Source organism: Aulonocara stuartgranti, assembly GCF_965226115.1.
Source record: "Aulonocara stuartgranti genome assembly, chromosome: 10".
NCBI classification, from domain to species: Eukaryota; Metazoa; Chordata; class Actinopteri; order Cichliformes; family Cichlidae; genus Aulonocara; species Aulonocara stuartgranti.
The window spans coordinates 13,857,443-13,873,589 of NC_138946.1; the positions used below are offsets into that span (position 1 = coordinate 13,857,443).

At 37.4% G+C, this 16,147-nt stretch overlaps 1 protein-coding gene across 1 annotated transcript; it reads right to left on the reverse strand.

Moving 5' to 3' along the window:
* Positions 1-9,600: 9,600 nt before the first annotated feature.
* plac8l1 (PLAC8 like 1) lies at positions 9,601-14,488 on the reverse strand. Its single transcript, XM_082547790.1, has 4 exons — positions 13,903-14,488; positions 13,068-13,528; positions 11,418-11,554; positions 9,601-11,009 (listed from the first exon to the last, which is right to left on the reverse strand). The coding sequence occupies exons 1-4, from the start codon at positions 13,926-13,928 to the stop codon at positions 10,878-10,880; spliced, it is 756 nt and encodes a 251-aa protein (XP_082403916.1). The 5' UTR covers positions 13,929-14,488; the 3' UTR covers positions 9,601-10,877.
* Positions 14,489-16,147: the final 1,659 nt, after the last annotated feature.

The following is a 16,147-nucleotide window of genomic DNA, read 5'->3' on the forward strand; positions in this document are numbered from 1 at the left end:
TCAATGAGCTAGGAAACACTGAACAAATGAGCTGATGAAACTGAAACAATAAATACACAGACAAGTGATTGGTGAGTGAGTGGAGACAGCAGGGGAATACAGTTGGAACAAATCAATATAACGAGACAGGGGAAGCAAACGTGAACAAAAAAGACATAATACAAGGACTATCAAAATAAAACAGGAAACATAATAAACACAGAAACATAGACCCAGACTCAAAACACAAAATTAATGAATTAATGAAAACAACACATACTCCATTAACCTGATTATGGACTTGCATCGTTAAATACAGTGAAACTATATAAAAATAATATGCTATTATATTAAAAAAAAAAAGTTCAGTATTACTGTAAATTACTGGCAGCTGTGGTTGCCAGAATTTTACTCTGGAAAATATAGTAATAATGCAGAATACATAATGGTATACTTTGCTAATAAATGTAACATTCACAGTGAACTGTTGTTTTTTGCACAATAAAAAAACCTGTTAAAACTTGTCAAAATAAATTTTTTAATAAGCTTGATTATCGTCTCCTATTGAAAAAGCAAAGAAGAGCTGTATAATATGATACATGATTTTTTTCATTCAAAAGTTCTTATTTGTATTCAATTACTGGCAGCTGCACTGAAACATAATACGGCTGATTGGCATAAAATTTACATTCATTGACTTTTTGTTATAATTTGCTAGAAACAATAATAAAAAAAACAATAGAAACATTGATTTAATATTAAACTTAATACAACCAAAAACAAAAATGTACATAATAAACAGTCAAATCAAATTTGAAACAATTGATACTTCCAGTGGTTTCACAAAGTTTCTTTTTAACCAGACTTGACAGTAGAGGGCTTTCAAGTCTCTGATGGTGTCGTAGGAACTGGAACAGGTTTTGGATCAAACGTGTTTGAGGACTTGCATTTGTTATTCAGATGCACAGTGTAGATTAGCTTTCTTTTCCTTTAGCCTGAAAGCAAATACAAATACTAATTTTAGTAACTGATTGTATTTACTATTAAGCTATAGTGTTTTATCAGACAATCTGAGCTTGTTAATATTCACATTTATTTTCATCATAATTTTCTCAATAATTCTAACACTGTTTTGACATTTTGTTAAAGTTAAAGTACGATATGTTTTGAGTGATTAACCCTTTAAAACCGGTCGGAGCAGGCACACTCCGTTTTCCGTAAATCCCTGTAGAACTGCAACCGTGTAAGCTAGCGCAATAAATTTTTTTGCATATGAAACCGGAGGAGTTTTACTTACATCTTATGCCATCAGCTTGTCCTAGGTCCTGGTTTCCTTCCACATATAGCTTTGCAAAAACTGTGACGTCATTTTCACGGAAATGTAGTTTTTTTTTTACCATCAGGGCCTCATAAGCCTATACTGGTGTTTTTAAAAGTTATGTTTGACTTTATGACTTTCTTTGTTGTTTCTGGGATGCTTAGAACTCAAATTGCACTGCTGGAAATAGTTTGTTTCGATGCATATGCTGTTTTTTTGCAAATTTGCACTATAATATTTATCTTCGTTTTTCCTGCAGTATATAAAAATTGGTGTATTTCAAAAATAAAACTATGAAGACACTCAAAATAAATTTCCTGTGGTGGGAAACTATTTTGTGCAACTTTTTTGTATTTACAGTTTTGAGGGATAAGCCCCTTAAATTTCTCTAACTAGAAATATATGTTAAAAAAAACAAAAACGATTTATTTTTGTAGTTTATTGCACTTTTTTGCAATTTATGTAATTACTATGCACTTAATGCATACATATTATTAAAATTTGGGCTATAATGGTTGCATTGATGTATAGCAACTTGATATGCTCCCAAAAATGGCACTACAGCATGTAAAAATATAATAGCTCTGGCAGACTTGGTTCTATAGTAGGTCTTAAAGGGCTAATATACAGTTGTAAATTCAAATGAAAAAAAGCAGGAAACATTGTCATTCATACAGAATTATGTAAATTGTAGGGTGATTAATTATAAATAATGTTACAGATTTCTCCTGTTGTTTTGAAAGACAATGTGCCGTATCACTCAAAATTTGTTTTTTCAATATATTAGCAGTGTAAAAATAAAATCAATTTACCATTTGTCTATTAACAGAAATTTAACATACATATTACAGTAATTTACTAGTTTTGATTTAATGGTCATTTACCATTTCCATTTCACAGTTATTTACTGTAATTTTTACAGACATTTTTTACAGTGAGGGAGTACTGTAGTCTTTTCTACCTAAATTAATTTACATTACCCTAGAGATACATAATATAACAGAAAACTCATAAGCACAAGGAGACTAAATTATACCAACAGAGTCCCAAAAAAGTTGATTCTTCAGTCAGACTGAAGGAGTCGCTTGGATGAGTAACATAACATTTCTCCCACTGAAAACGTTACGTAAAGAATCAGCTTTTTGGTGATTTCCTTACCTGGATGGTTGAGCATGCATCAAGACATATACCAGCAGAGGCTAGGAAACATAAATCACTCCTTGTGATAAAAAAAACAAAAAAACAAAACAATGACCTTATAATGTTGAAAAAGTCCAAAAAACACAAAACACTGACCAAGAACCATGGCATTTCCTGGGTCATTGCAAAACCTTGATTGTTTTCTTTTTCAGCCATTCTGTTGTAAATTTGCTGCTGTGCGTGGCATCACTGCTTTGTTGCATAATCCAGTTTACCTGTTAGATCAGGGGTGGGTGATATCTAAAACCTCCAGGCCTCAAGGGTCCTGTAGGTCTTAGATATCACCTGGGGTCAACACACCTGAATCACATGATTAGTTCATTACCAGGCCTCTGGAGAACTTGGTGAGGAGGTAATTTAGCCATTTGAATCAGCTGTGTTGGAGTGGCTGTTTGGTCTCTCTAATGCAAAGGTCTGGGCATTCCTCGCTACACTGTACAGCATACACCACATTGTTAAGTTGGAGAGATCAAACATCCACTTCACAAGCGCATGGCACAACATAGAAGAGCCACCTCCAAGGGACAAGACTCGGCAGTCTATCTGCATCTAAAGGACAAAGGTCACTCCTTCGAGGATGCCAATGTCCACATTTTGGACAGAGAGGACAGATGGTTTGAAAGAGGAGTGAAAGAAGCCATTTGAGCGAGGTCCACTGTGAGCGACCATCTTTGAACAGAGGTGGGGGTTTACAACACCAACTGTCTGCCATCTATAATCCAGTTTTGAGATCCCTTCCCAGACGCCTTAACGCCCACTCACATCCTGGGCCATCTGACCTCAGGAAATCACATGATAGGGTGGGGCCAGGTTTCACAATGAGCGTACCCGAAACCCTGGCTAATTGTGACCCACACCCGCTTTCACACCTTGGCTCATGTTATTAGGTAGAGGATCATCAGGGGGTCCTTTTGTCCCTCTTTGGGGGGTTACTCCCAGGGGGGTTAAATTTGGGACTCTCCACCATGTGACCTTAGAACTGAAGAAACTTCTTGGATGAGAAGCGAAACATCTTCAAGCAAGAAGTCCAGACGCTTTTCTTTCCAAGCTCTTTAGACAAAGATGACCCGGATGACTGAGAACCTTCACAGACAGATTATCTTTGTCCAGAAACTTTTGGCTTTTTGTCACAATTTCCTGCTGAGGGACAAATATTGAAAAAGCAAGAAAATCTTCAGTATTGTAATGTTTTGTTGCTGTTTTATTAAGTCAAATGAAACACATTTGATACAATTGAAAATAAAAAATTTTCATTGGCATTTTTAAACCTAAATTCTGAGTCAATACATAAAAAATATACAACCCAAAACATGCCAAAGCTTTTAGCTTTAGGCTGAACAGCAGCTGAATGCCCTCCACCTCCCCGTGCCTCCCGTTTCCACAATGGTAACGTGCGAGAGAAAGAATGAAAAACACAGGGAGACAGATGAAGGACAAAGATGAGCAAAAGGGTATCACAGAGAAAGTGATATAAAGACAGGGTATGAGGAAGTGCGTGTATGTGTGTGTTATGTAAACCCCAGGTAGTATTTGTTGTCCTGGATAGAAGCATCACCAGGGGGATGGCTGCTCCTGCTAAGCAGGTCTCACCACACCTCTTTCTTTCTCTTTTTTTCCCGGATACACACCAGTAGGAGTAAGAAACAGAAAAAACATTAACAATAAGGGAGAAATTATAGGATGAAGGGAAGAAGACTGAGCTTACTGACAGAAAGGGGCACTGGATTTAGCTGGTGTGAAAATGGTAACGTAAAAATGTGCGAGATGGAAGAGAAAAGCTTGATCATTTGAGAAAAGAAGAAGCAAAAGGGGAGGTGAAGTGTATGGTAATGTATGTCAGATATGTGGTTTATGAAAGCCCAAACACGCCACCCTTAGCTTCTTGTTTTTGGGAGCACATTTTGTATTTTATGTGTCAGTATAATGGTGGCGTTTCTGTAACAGTTCATTAAGAGCACATTAATGATACACCTGCATATATCACACAGACATTTCCACATCCACCCACACACGCACACAAACACAACTCCCTGAGGGGCTGTTGTCAATAACAGCCTGTGCTCTGCACCTGATGCATCTGTAGGGATAGTCGTCTTCATGCTGAAACAGCAGGAAAGAGCATCAGCAGAGATATATTTTATGGTTCCTGTCTGACTGCTGACTTAGATAGAGCTCCACTGTTCCAAATCTTGACCTCTACTACTGCTCTGGAAATCCCAACTGTGACCCCAAATCAGCACTAAAGACTGATTTCACCCCACTGAGAAGCTGCAGGAATCACAAGCAGACAGATGCACCGTGATCTGGGGCAACACTGTCCCCTAATGGCTCAGACCTGGAGGTGTATCTGGTAGAGATGACGTAAGGCAAGGCTGTGCTCGTTGATCTAGTCATGGGTTAAAGATGTATTTGAGGTTTAACTGTAAGCCTGTAACGTTTAATTGATACCACTTGACATTTTGTGGCCTGCTCCATAAAACAACACTAAGTAATTCATTATACGGTGAGTTGCCATTTTATTATGTGCACCTAACTGAAAAGAATGCAGTCAGATCATACAGTCCGGCAGTAAACCTTTCATTTTGTGAAGGTCATTTTGTTCAATTTCTCTTGCAATTGTTTTACTCAGGTGCTGATTGTCCTTTATGGTTATTTCAAATGAAAGTATAGTGAGCCCCATTTATCCTTTCACTGATACAAATGGGGCTGACAAAATAATAAAGTTTATCAAAAGTTTATTACATTTAAAGGACTCTAAGAAAATGCACTAGCTCAGCTGAGTAAATCTGGCACAACAGAAGAAATATTAGCAGCACTGCTACTACACAAGTATGTAAGGAAATTACAGTAGTGCTTCATTGCAAGTTGGCTCGAGGCAGTTCCAGTTCACCAATAGGTACTGAGCAGCGAATCCGTGGGAGGATTTATCAATCTCTGCATGTAATCCAGACATAAAGCAAGTAAGACTGTACTAAGGTGGCAACGATTTTATGGTGCAGTTGTAATAAAAAACAAAACAAAAAAACAACAGAGCTACTAACAATGTGGGTGTTATCAATTATAGTACAGACTTGGTATTGTTTAGAAACAGGGATGGCACCAGAGTCTGCGTCTGCAGCAGAATGATATATTTTAGGCTGAAATGGTTTTATTTATTTTATTATTTTCAAATGGGACTTTGTAAGCTTTGTTGCCAGCGTTCATCTGTTTTCTTTTGTTTCTTTGATGTGCTTGGGTACACAGAAGCAAGGTTCAAGCTGTTTTTATGGTCGTCTGTGTAGAATGTGAAATCAGTGTCCACAGTAGGATGCACACTGGCAGGTAACCCCAGCAAAATGCAAAGCAATGTTTTGTTTTGTTTTATATGCAGCAATTATTGGCAGAAAATGCTTGCACATCATTGTGTTTAATCTATTTGTTCCTGCTTTAAAATGAATGTGCAAATCTTCTATGTAACAGGCACTATTCCACTCTTAGTCTAATAGTGATTAATTAAGTGTTGGTTAAGGAGAAGGATTGGGAAAACATTAAAAATGCACAAAATACAATCCAAAAAGAAAGACGTGGCTGCTTAAGAATAGCAGTGATATAAGAAAATGTATTTACATTCAGCAAATTAACTTATTGAAATGGGAATTGGACTTTGTGTAATATATGATTACATTTTAATATTCACATCGCTCCCTTTAGAAAGCAAATCAGTTTCTCTATTCTCCTATTTCCTTCGAGGCTGCTGCCAGGTGGGAGACCACATCGGAAAGCCTTAACAAATTTGCCCTTTGAGGACCCATCTGTGTGGCGGATAAATAAATTTTCATATCCCTTCTTTCTGGTTGGCATTTCAGGTTCAGGGAGCCACTGCAATCAGACTAGATTAATAATATGATTGAATGCCAGAGGAGGAATCGAGGAATACATGGATAAAAGAATAACAACAATATGGAAATCACATTCCATTAGCGGCCCAGAGGTGCGAAAAATATCAACATTTCACAACTACGGAACAGAAAACACAACATCCCCAGACGGAGCCCAACTATAAGGAAAAGGATACAAGAAAACCACAAAAGCAACAACATTGCACTTTTCCTCTTTGTGACTGGACAGAACCTGAAGTTGATGTTGAGAATTAAAAGAACATTGTGTATGTGTATGAATGGCATTATTTATTTTGAGCAATTTAATTCAGTTCAGTTCAGTTTCATTTTTATAGCGCCAAATCACAACAACAGTCACCTCAAGGTGTTTTATATTGCAAGGTAAAGACGGTACAATAATACAGAGAAAACCCCCTATGAGCAAGCACTTTGCAACAGTGGGACAGAAAAACTCCTTTATAACAGGAAGAAACCTTAAGCAAAACCAAGCTCAGGGAGGTTAAGAAACAAAGCATTTGAATCTGTTCTTTTAAATAATTTGACCAGTTTTCAATAACTTTAGATACTTCCAGGTGATTTTACTCAGTTTGAAACCTGGCTGAGCTAAAAGAACTTTTAAAATGCAACCCAATGAAATACTAGAATCATAAAGGAATATTTCAACAAACGACATTTATTAATACTGTGATGTAATTCTTGGTATATGTTCATACTGCAGAAGCAAGTTTCAAAGAATTAAGACTTCTGAAAACTCTTTTTCTTTTAAATTTCACTCAAGGACGCTGCATAAAGCAGTTTAGAAGCAGGATATTATTTTAAACTGTCAAATAGGATAGTCCAAACACAAATGATCACAAAAGAGACATTTTGTCTAGACTTGTTCTCTAAAGTGAAATGTGTTTTTTGAAATGTCTGTTTGAGTTCGTGTCTTTGGTTTCGCTTTACATTGCGTTACACATGAGGACCAAGATATTCATGATATACTTCAACAACTGACTGTAAGCAGGACTACTCAGTGGTATTATTCAGTCAGTAGTCAGTAGTCAGTATGTCAGTTAATGAGGCAGTTGGCTGTGTTTATCAATTGGACTCACACACTTGTTTCATCCTGTACACGGAAATATATTTTTCAAACTCTTCAAAGCAATTATGTTTACTTAAGTAACCAAATGACTCCTTGGGTCAGACTTAATTGGCTTACAGCTTTCTGTTCTTCCCTGGCTTTACTTGGATTTAGTTTTAAATGGGACATTAAAATGAGATTTGCAGATAGGGTCCTCTGCTCATTGCACAGTTTGTGCCTCAAGGTCTGGGAAGCATTATGTTTCCTCACTTCATCTTTCCTTCACATCTCAGGGGGACTGATCACATAAATGGGTCTGGTGACCTTTGGCATTCTAGACACAATTAACCGGGTGAGTCACACATATCACATACGAGATTTCACAGTTACTTAATTTATAACAACCTTCAAGCTAAAAAATAATGAACTGTTATCAGTGAGCTACATCTAATATCCAAAACACGAGGAACATTGCTTTTGGAAAGACATCGTGCCTCCTGTTGTATCCTATTTTTATAAATGACAACCCGACTGCAGCCAGTATTTAATATATATGTGGTTCAGTGTCAGTGATTTGAATTTGGCTTTAAATTTAGAGGTGCAATCAAGCAGTTGAAGTAATACAGAATAATAAATTGGTTCGGAATGTGTTTAAAAACAAGAAGCTTGAAACACATGACTTCAAAGCATTATATTACAAAGAATTGAACTTTAAATATATTCATATATTAAATATATGTCTATAAATGTATTGAGTGAGAATTAGACTGCTCTCCTACATAGACTGTATATGAAAAATGGATATGGTAAAAAATTAAAGCCAATGTAGTGCTCGCTACCCTGGAGGGCAAAACATTACTCCATCATGCTGGCCAATAGTGGACAGTTGGTAGTACTGCGGGACAAAAGTGTTTTTGGGGGCTTTTTTTGCCTGTATCAAGCCAAGAATACTTGTACCATCTATCCATGGAGGAAATATTAAGATATCAAGAGAAACTAGGAATTTTGGCGCTTGTGATCCATATTTTGCCCGGCAGCTTTATTTAAATCCCTGAAAGTGGGATGTCTCTCTCAGAGCTCCAGTTCAGTGACATCTAAGTGTATCTTGAAAAGAATCACTCACCTTACACTGCTGCGACAAAGAAAGCTTTCAAAGTACAGACAGCTACATGTTTTTTCGATCTGGATGGGTAAATAATGGCTCCATGTGGGAGGTAAAGAACAAGATCTAATGTTTTGTTTATTTTGACACTTACACTGTAGGGCCAGAAAATTCCAGTAGTATTAATTTGTCACATTAATGTCGTGGTGTCCCAGTAGCTTTGATGTCATGTGAAAACTATGAATGAAGCAGGGGGCAACTCCTGATGGGTTGCTGATGAGGGTTTTGCTCTGAAATGCAAATAAACATTTCAAAAAGGAGGACAAAGCAAGGCGAGCTTTACTTTTTAAATGGCAAGTTGCTGGTCAGTAAGCTTGCAGTATTCTTAAGGTTCTTAGTCAGAGCCACCTAACTCTATGCCACTAAATATGCAAACAAACAGACAAACAGTTAGGTTCCCATAGTGAATGACAATCCTTGACCCATCTGATCCTGAGGTTTCCCCTCCCTCAGAGGTCTGGGTGTTACATTTGATTAGGTGTTCAGGTTTGATAAAACATGATGGTTGTCTTGTATGATACTGTTTTTATCATCTGCAGAGCATTGCCCAGCTTTATTGCATTGTGTTTCATCTGATGTGGAAATGATCATGCTTTAATTCCATCACACCTCTGTTATTGAAAGTAATTATTTCTTTGTCCGAGCAATGGTCCAGTGTTCCTGCGAGACTTTGGTGAATACTTTCACAACTCCTTATGTTCAGATTAGTGAGCTTTTACATCCTGGTTGTACCACTCACTCCCACTGGATCAGTGGACACTACTGATAACCAGCAAGTCTGCTTTTTGTCATTCTATTGATCTATATATAACACCCTTTCATCTTTTTTTAAGTTATACTGTGACTTTTCTTCTTTAAAAAATGCAGTAAAATTGCATTTTACATACTTACATCAACCATCAGTCATATCTGGTTTCAAAACACCCAGACAGTAAAAGCATAAAAAAAAAACCACTCAGTTTGAAGCTTCACAATTTTTCTGCACTCACCAGGGGATGACTTCATGTTCAAACATATCTTTTATATGGAGTTTGTGCTTTCATCTCATTATTGCCCAGCAATAAGGTTTAAAACATCAAGAAATTGCAAAAGGTACAAAACATAGCAGACAGTGTTAAGCTTTGTTGTGAGTAGAACAACCACTGGAACAATGTTTAAAAGTCTAGACTGGTTACATGTAAGAATATATTACTATAGTCAATGAATGTATTGATTACAAACATTATATTAATCTTGGATAAAATCATCTTTCAGTTTAGACAGGCATGATTATGCACTAACAGAATGGCCGCATGAGGAAACATTACATTATCAAAAAAAAAAAAAAAAAATCAGCCTGTTATGTGCCAACCTGTGCAGGGCTGGTACTTAGCACCAACACCAGTAAACAGTAAAATTCCCTTACATATATAAAAAAAATTAAAAAGTAAAACTGCATATTTTGACAAGAGATTACGAAAACAGAAAGAATATATTTAGTTTTTTTTTTTTAAATGAATGTGTGTTTTAGTTTGTTTTGATGTGTTTTGTTGTTCTCCATTATTAAAGTTTCCCAATATTAAGTACAAATTCCTAATGCAATCACACATCCTTTTTTTTAACTGTAAGGAGCTCATCTTGTTTCTGTGTGTGTTCTAGTTATTGATGTGTTAAAAGTGTCTGTGTGATAGCGGCTTCAGTGGTGTAGGTAACAGGCATTGTAAAAAGCTAAACTTACTTGAGTCTTTCTAAATTTTCATTATGTAAAATGGCGCGCAGTTACCTCAGTCACAGAAGTTAACCCAGGCTGTTTCTAAAACCAAAATTATAGATGATTTAAGAATTATAAGTGCCGGAATTTAATGCTGCAGTAAAAAGTTGGTTAAGCTGATCTTTCAAATATAATTAATCGGATCAATACCTTCATAAAAAAACTGCTCTGCATTATTCTATATGCATTAATCCAGATTTAATGGCTTTTAACGATCTTTGAACTAACGACATTTAAAAATATCTGCAATTGAACAAAGGCAAGAAACTCATCTGTGTTGGTTCACGTCTTACAGATGTACCTTTAACACAGTGTATGCCATTACTTTAAGTTTTCCCTTTTCTATCACTTTTAAGAATTTGTATCACAGGCTTGTTTTTTATTATTCAAGAAGCCCTCAGGGGCAAGTTCAAACCTCAGAGTAATGATTCATCCTATTGTTCATACCAGTAATCTCTGCTGCTCTTCACACATTTATGATAAATTGAAAAAAAGAAGAAAAAAAAAAGATCTCATTTGCTGTTTCTTTAGGAGCATTCGAGTGTAGTAGACACATGATATGTCTGAGTCTTCATCCTCCACTTCATTTCTCTTATCATCTGACATACAGCCAGAGGGTAACAGCAATACACTGTAGTCCAGTCCTCACACACACTTCCCTGTGGATAAGCATGCAGGACAGATGAGTGCATGTCTACATGCAAACACATACAGAAGCACACACACACAACAACAATGTAGTGGGAGCAGGATGGGTACACGATAAGATGAAAAATGCAAACACAGAACTTCATTTACACAAATAACATGAATATTTTACTGATAACCACTTAGAAAGAAGCAGCACAAGGGTTGATTTTCCATTTACTAGAGTTGGAGTTTTAAAAATGGCTGAAACGTCACAGCACTAAAAACTGAGTGCGGTGGTGCAGTTTCTGTTTCATTGAAAACTTTATGGTGTTATGAACAGGGTCCATTTTGACAAATTTGCCTTCCTCTGTCTTCAAGGACGCTCTCACAACAGTACAGCATACTGTATACCTGCACACACATAGACACACACTCACCCGTATCTTGTAGCGCTCTCTGATCCCAACTCGAATGGCAAAAGTGGATCCTGGTAGTAGAGGCATGCACAGACACTCCCCGTATTGGTGAGCTAAACTCAGGTCTAAACAGCACGGCACGAGAGCCCCGAGAATACCTGCAAGCACAACGCAGCACATCATGTGGGTACATGAGTGTTTGTTTACGCCAGACAAAATCCTTCGTATATGTCTCTGTCAGATCCAAAAGTACATTTAGAAAGAGACGATGATGTATTGGCTCTTCATTTTGTAGAAACAAGTTAAGTGAAAAGCAAAATATTCCCAATCATTTTCAGTTTAGAAAAATCTACGCAATCTTAATTAAAAGAAAAGCTACTTAAAGCAGTTGTGCTGAAAATAAATAATCTTGTGATAAAAAATGCTTAAATACTAAATTGTTTTTGCAAGAGATGAGTTATTAAAAGTTTGTTAAAACTGAAATGATGCAACTGAACTATAAAATAAATGGGAAATATTCATTAATATTAATATTGTAATTATAGTATTAACTATATCTCAATATATTGACATAACGCAGAATGCAAAGCACCGCTGGAAGAAGAAAAAGGTAGTAAATGGATATCTGAAACTGCTGCTATTTGAAATTATTTGCACTTGGCTCTAAACTAAGACTAAGTTTCAAACCTTTTTTTTTCATATATGAATTGTATGCTATGGTACATCTGATGGTTTAGCTGAATGGAGTTCTGGATAGCTGGTGAATGGTCACCTAGTTCCAACGAGACTGCACCATCAGCAGCAGAGGCTGAGTGATGATCTGAGCTGGAATAATGCAACGTGAAACAGTAAAGCCCCTTAGGATCTCTGAGGGTGTCAAAGTGACCTCTGTGAAATATTTTATGTATTACAGACCATTTACAGCCACGATATTAAAAAAATATATATATTTTTTCATGCAGGGCAATGTACCACCCTATACTGCATTAAACGTCTGTTGCTATGGGAATAAAAACAGAAAATAAAGGCTTGGTCACCATAATTCCCAGCCCTCTGTCCAACTGAAAGCATGTCATTAAGGGAGGTCTATGTAGAAGGGCAACAGCATACCTCTGGAGAGCCTCCTCAAATGAGTTAATGCAGAAAGTGTAAGTTTATTGCAGTGGGGCAGAGGGCTGGGAATTATGTCGATCAGGCCTTTATTTTTAGCTTATATTACCATAGCAACCCAAGGATGGTCTTACAGTTCAAGAAGTTAAAGTTCAAAAGGTGGAGGAGCTGCTGTTAAAGAAGAGCTCTTATATGAGGTGTGACCATCAAGTTCTGTGACCTTATAGCGTCTCCCTTTTAATGGTCTCTTTGGACCGCATGGCCATTACTTTTAGATTGCTCCATATTTTTATGAGCTGAGTTGCTGTTTTTGTGTATCAGGTTTTTTTTTTTACCAAAAGCTAGACAAAAATCTAATATGAGTTGAACCTGTTATGGCCTTCATTCGGCATTATTATTTAGAATAATCAATATTTATGTTTTTTTTTTAATATTATTGTGTTTATAAAGTAATCTAAATTATTTAGGGTTAAAAGGAAATGTCACATTTGCTTACTGTCTTGTGGATGAGAGGCCTGGGCTTACATAGGAATACAGTATCTGGCTGTGTGTCTACATTACATGTTGTCTTGTCTCTGCAGACATCAAGCAGGCCAGTGCTCCAGCCCCCTCCAGTCTGAGTGATGGTGGTGATGGTGGTTTTGGTGATGCCAAGGCCGGGCTGCGTCACTACTGGTTCCAACGCAGCAGGGGCTTTGTTTGACCCCCAATTATCTTCACTTCCTGTGGTGACCCGCCCCACTTCCTTCTCTTGAAATGCTATTGCTGAGTCTGTGGTGAGCACCCCCACTTCTTCCCCTTCTTCCTCTTGTAATACAGATGTTGAAGGTGCAGTGAACACCCCCACCTTTTCCCCTTCTTCCTCTTGTAATACAGATGTTGAAGGTGGGGTGAACACCCCCACCTTTTCCCCTTCTTCCTCTTGTAATACAGATGTTGAAGGTGCGGTGAACACCCCCACCTTTTCCCCTTCTTCGTCTTGTAATGCTGATGTTAAAGGTATGTTTACTAACGGTTCTGCACTGAAATTAAATTTTGAATAAATATATTGTTAGATGGGTTCACCATCATCTAAATGTCAACTGTTACTCAAGTGCAAGAGAAACAATTTCAAATCAGCAACCTGGCCTCGTGTTTTTCTGCATTAAAAGCAAACATCACATTGAGCTTGGCATTTTAATCCAAGAAGTGCAAATGCAGGAGCTGCAGTAACAACAGATTCAAAAGCTTCTGTTTCTTTTTTTTATTATGATTTATCATAGAGGCAGAAGAGAATAAACACAGCAGCATTATTAAGTTGGGTAAGATAAAAGAGCTGTTGGCTGTAATTCTATTGTGTTCAGCGCTGACAACAATGTGTAGTGGTGGGGACAAAAAAACAAAAACAAACACTTACTCGTGTGTGACTGTTGCATCCTCCATGACTAGCAGCTACTGGCATCCAGACAGGGGTAAGACGACGAGGCGAGAGAGGACAGCGAGCAGGGAGTCAGCAGGAATGAGGAGGTGGAGGAGGGGGCGGAGTGGCACTTTCCCAGTGAGAGGGTGTGCATCAGAGCAGATAAACCAGCAGTCAGATGGCTCGGCCAAAAGCTGTGTGACAGAGATAAGTCTTGTAGTTTTCTTCCGTCTGAGACTTTGCCGTGCACCCTGCTAATACAGCAAATGCAGACTTGGCAGATACACATCAGGGTGCATGAACATGAATGTCTGGAATAAAATAATGTGGATGCAAGCGCGCACTTAATACGAACACGCCAGCAGGTCAGAAGACCTCAAATCTTGCAGAAAGAACTGAAACCTACCAAAAACAAACTGAGAAAATGAGGGAAATGCAGTAAGCAGGAATTATTTTATTGTTTGATAAATGGTGGAAGTTAAGAATAAGCTCAAACAAGAGAGCAAACCTATTCTTTTGTTTGACCTGTGACTGATGAATTTAAAACCACTTACAGTAAATGTTACGCTTACCCTTAAGGTAGAAATACAAGTCTATAGAGTGGAGTGCTGGGAAGTGAGAGATACAATGAATTACTTGTGGTTTATGTTTAGAGGCAATGTGTTCATTTCCTGTGTTCTCTTATTGACCTTTATATTTAGACTGACATATTTCACGTCTGACAGCAGGTAACGAAAAGCGAAAGAGGGAAGCAAGCAGCACTTTGTACGTGGTGGAGAGACATGTAGTGAAACTAATGATGGTTTGGACGCCAAGACGGTTCACACAGAAGTACACCCGAAGAGAAAAGTGAAGGGGAACATAGTAAATTACTAAAACATTATACTGTTTAATTTGAAGTCCACAGGATTAAAGCAATGCATCATTTTCTCATGATTATTTTCACTGTCATCCCTGATTAAGTCATTCTGTAAAAGCCTTTCTAAGAGATAAAGGCCTGAAGCTTGTGCTTTTCTGTCCACACTGGAATGTTTTAAGTTTACCTGAACAGTGGTCTCAGCTTGGATCTTTTTTTAAATCAAATTCCATGTCAGTCTATAACGCCAGCTTAGTTTTTTGGAACAAGAAGTTACCATCCTTGGGCAAGAAGGTAAGACTGGCAGGCTTGGCTAGCACCATGCACAAACACACATATCTGCCAATTAGTTCTGCATCACAAAACGATTGATTCCACTTACCTAAACCAAAACTTCTTAGATGGGGGGCAGAACTTGTTTCTCTGTGGAGTTTACATGTTCTCTCTGTTCCTGTGTTGGTTTCTCCCACAGTTCAAAAACATGGCTAAAATAACTGGTGTATCTAAAAAGGCCATGGATGTAAGGTGGACACATTTTTTTAAGTGTAAAGAATAAAGTGCTGCATGAATGTATAGTTAAAGTGTGACTTGTAGTTAAAAGCTCTTTGAGTGGTCTGGAAGACTAGAAAATAAATGTGATTATATTATATTACCTTTGCATCAACAAACACCAGAAGCATTACAGAATAATCTAAAAGGAAACAAATTACAGTCATTTTCTTCTGAGCTTACTGAGAGCAGAACTCAACAGAGTGGTTGAGGGAGGTCATAATATTAGAGTGGGAAATGTATTTACAAGTTCCACACATGCAAGATGTCCTGTTACTGCGTTGAGTGCACAGATTTACTCGCAATAAGCAATTTTTGTTCATTATTGATAGTTGTGAGGATTTTTGCAATCAGCGAGCATAGAGTTAAATTATTATAATGGTGATAAATATTGAATTCTAATTGAATTTTCTCACCATTTTCACTTTAAAAAGCTCTGGACTATATTGTGAAAGCATTAAATATGAGCAGCCTGTGGAGGTTAATTCCATTAAAAATGTTCCAAAAGGGACCAAAAGCACAAATGCAGTGAGAGCAGTTTTCAGGCCTGACAAACACCTTGGATGGTGTGCTGGGAGACCTGTCAATCAAATCTATTTCCATCAGGCTGTAAAAAAGATTTTTTTTCCCCAAATATTGCACGTTTGACATTTTAACATGAGACTCTCAGACTCAATTTTTCAGCTGCAAGATTGTTGGTTGATTCTGATAAAGAGGTAGAGTAACCTCATGCACAGTGTGTTTATATTTTGTTTTAGAACAAAGATTTGGTGAATTAACAGAAGAGATATTGGCTGTACAGTAGTTGGATCCAGGCTGCTTTACTCCTCAAATGAC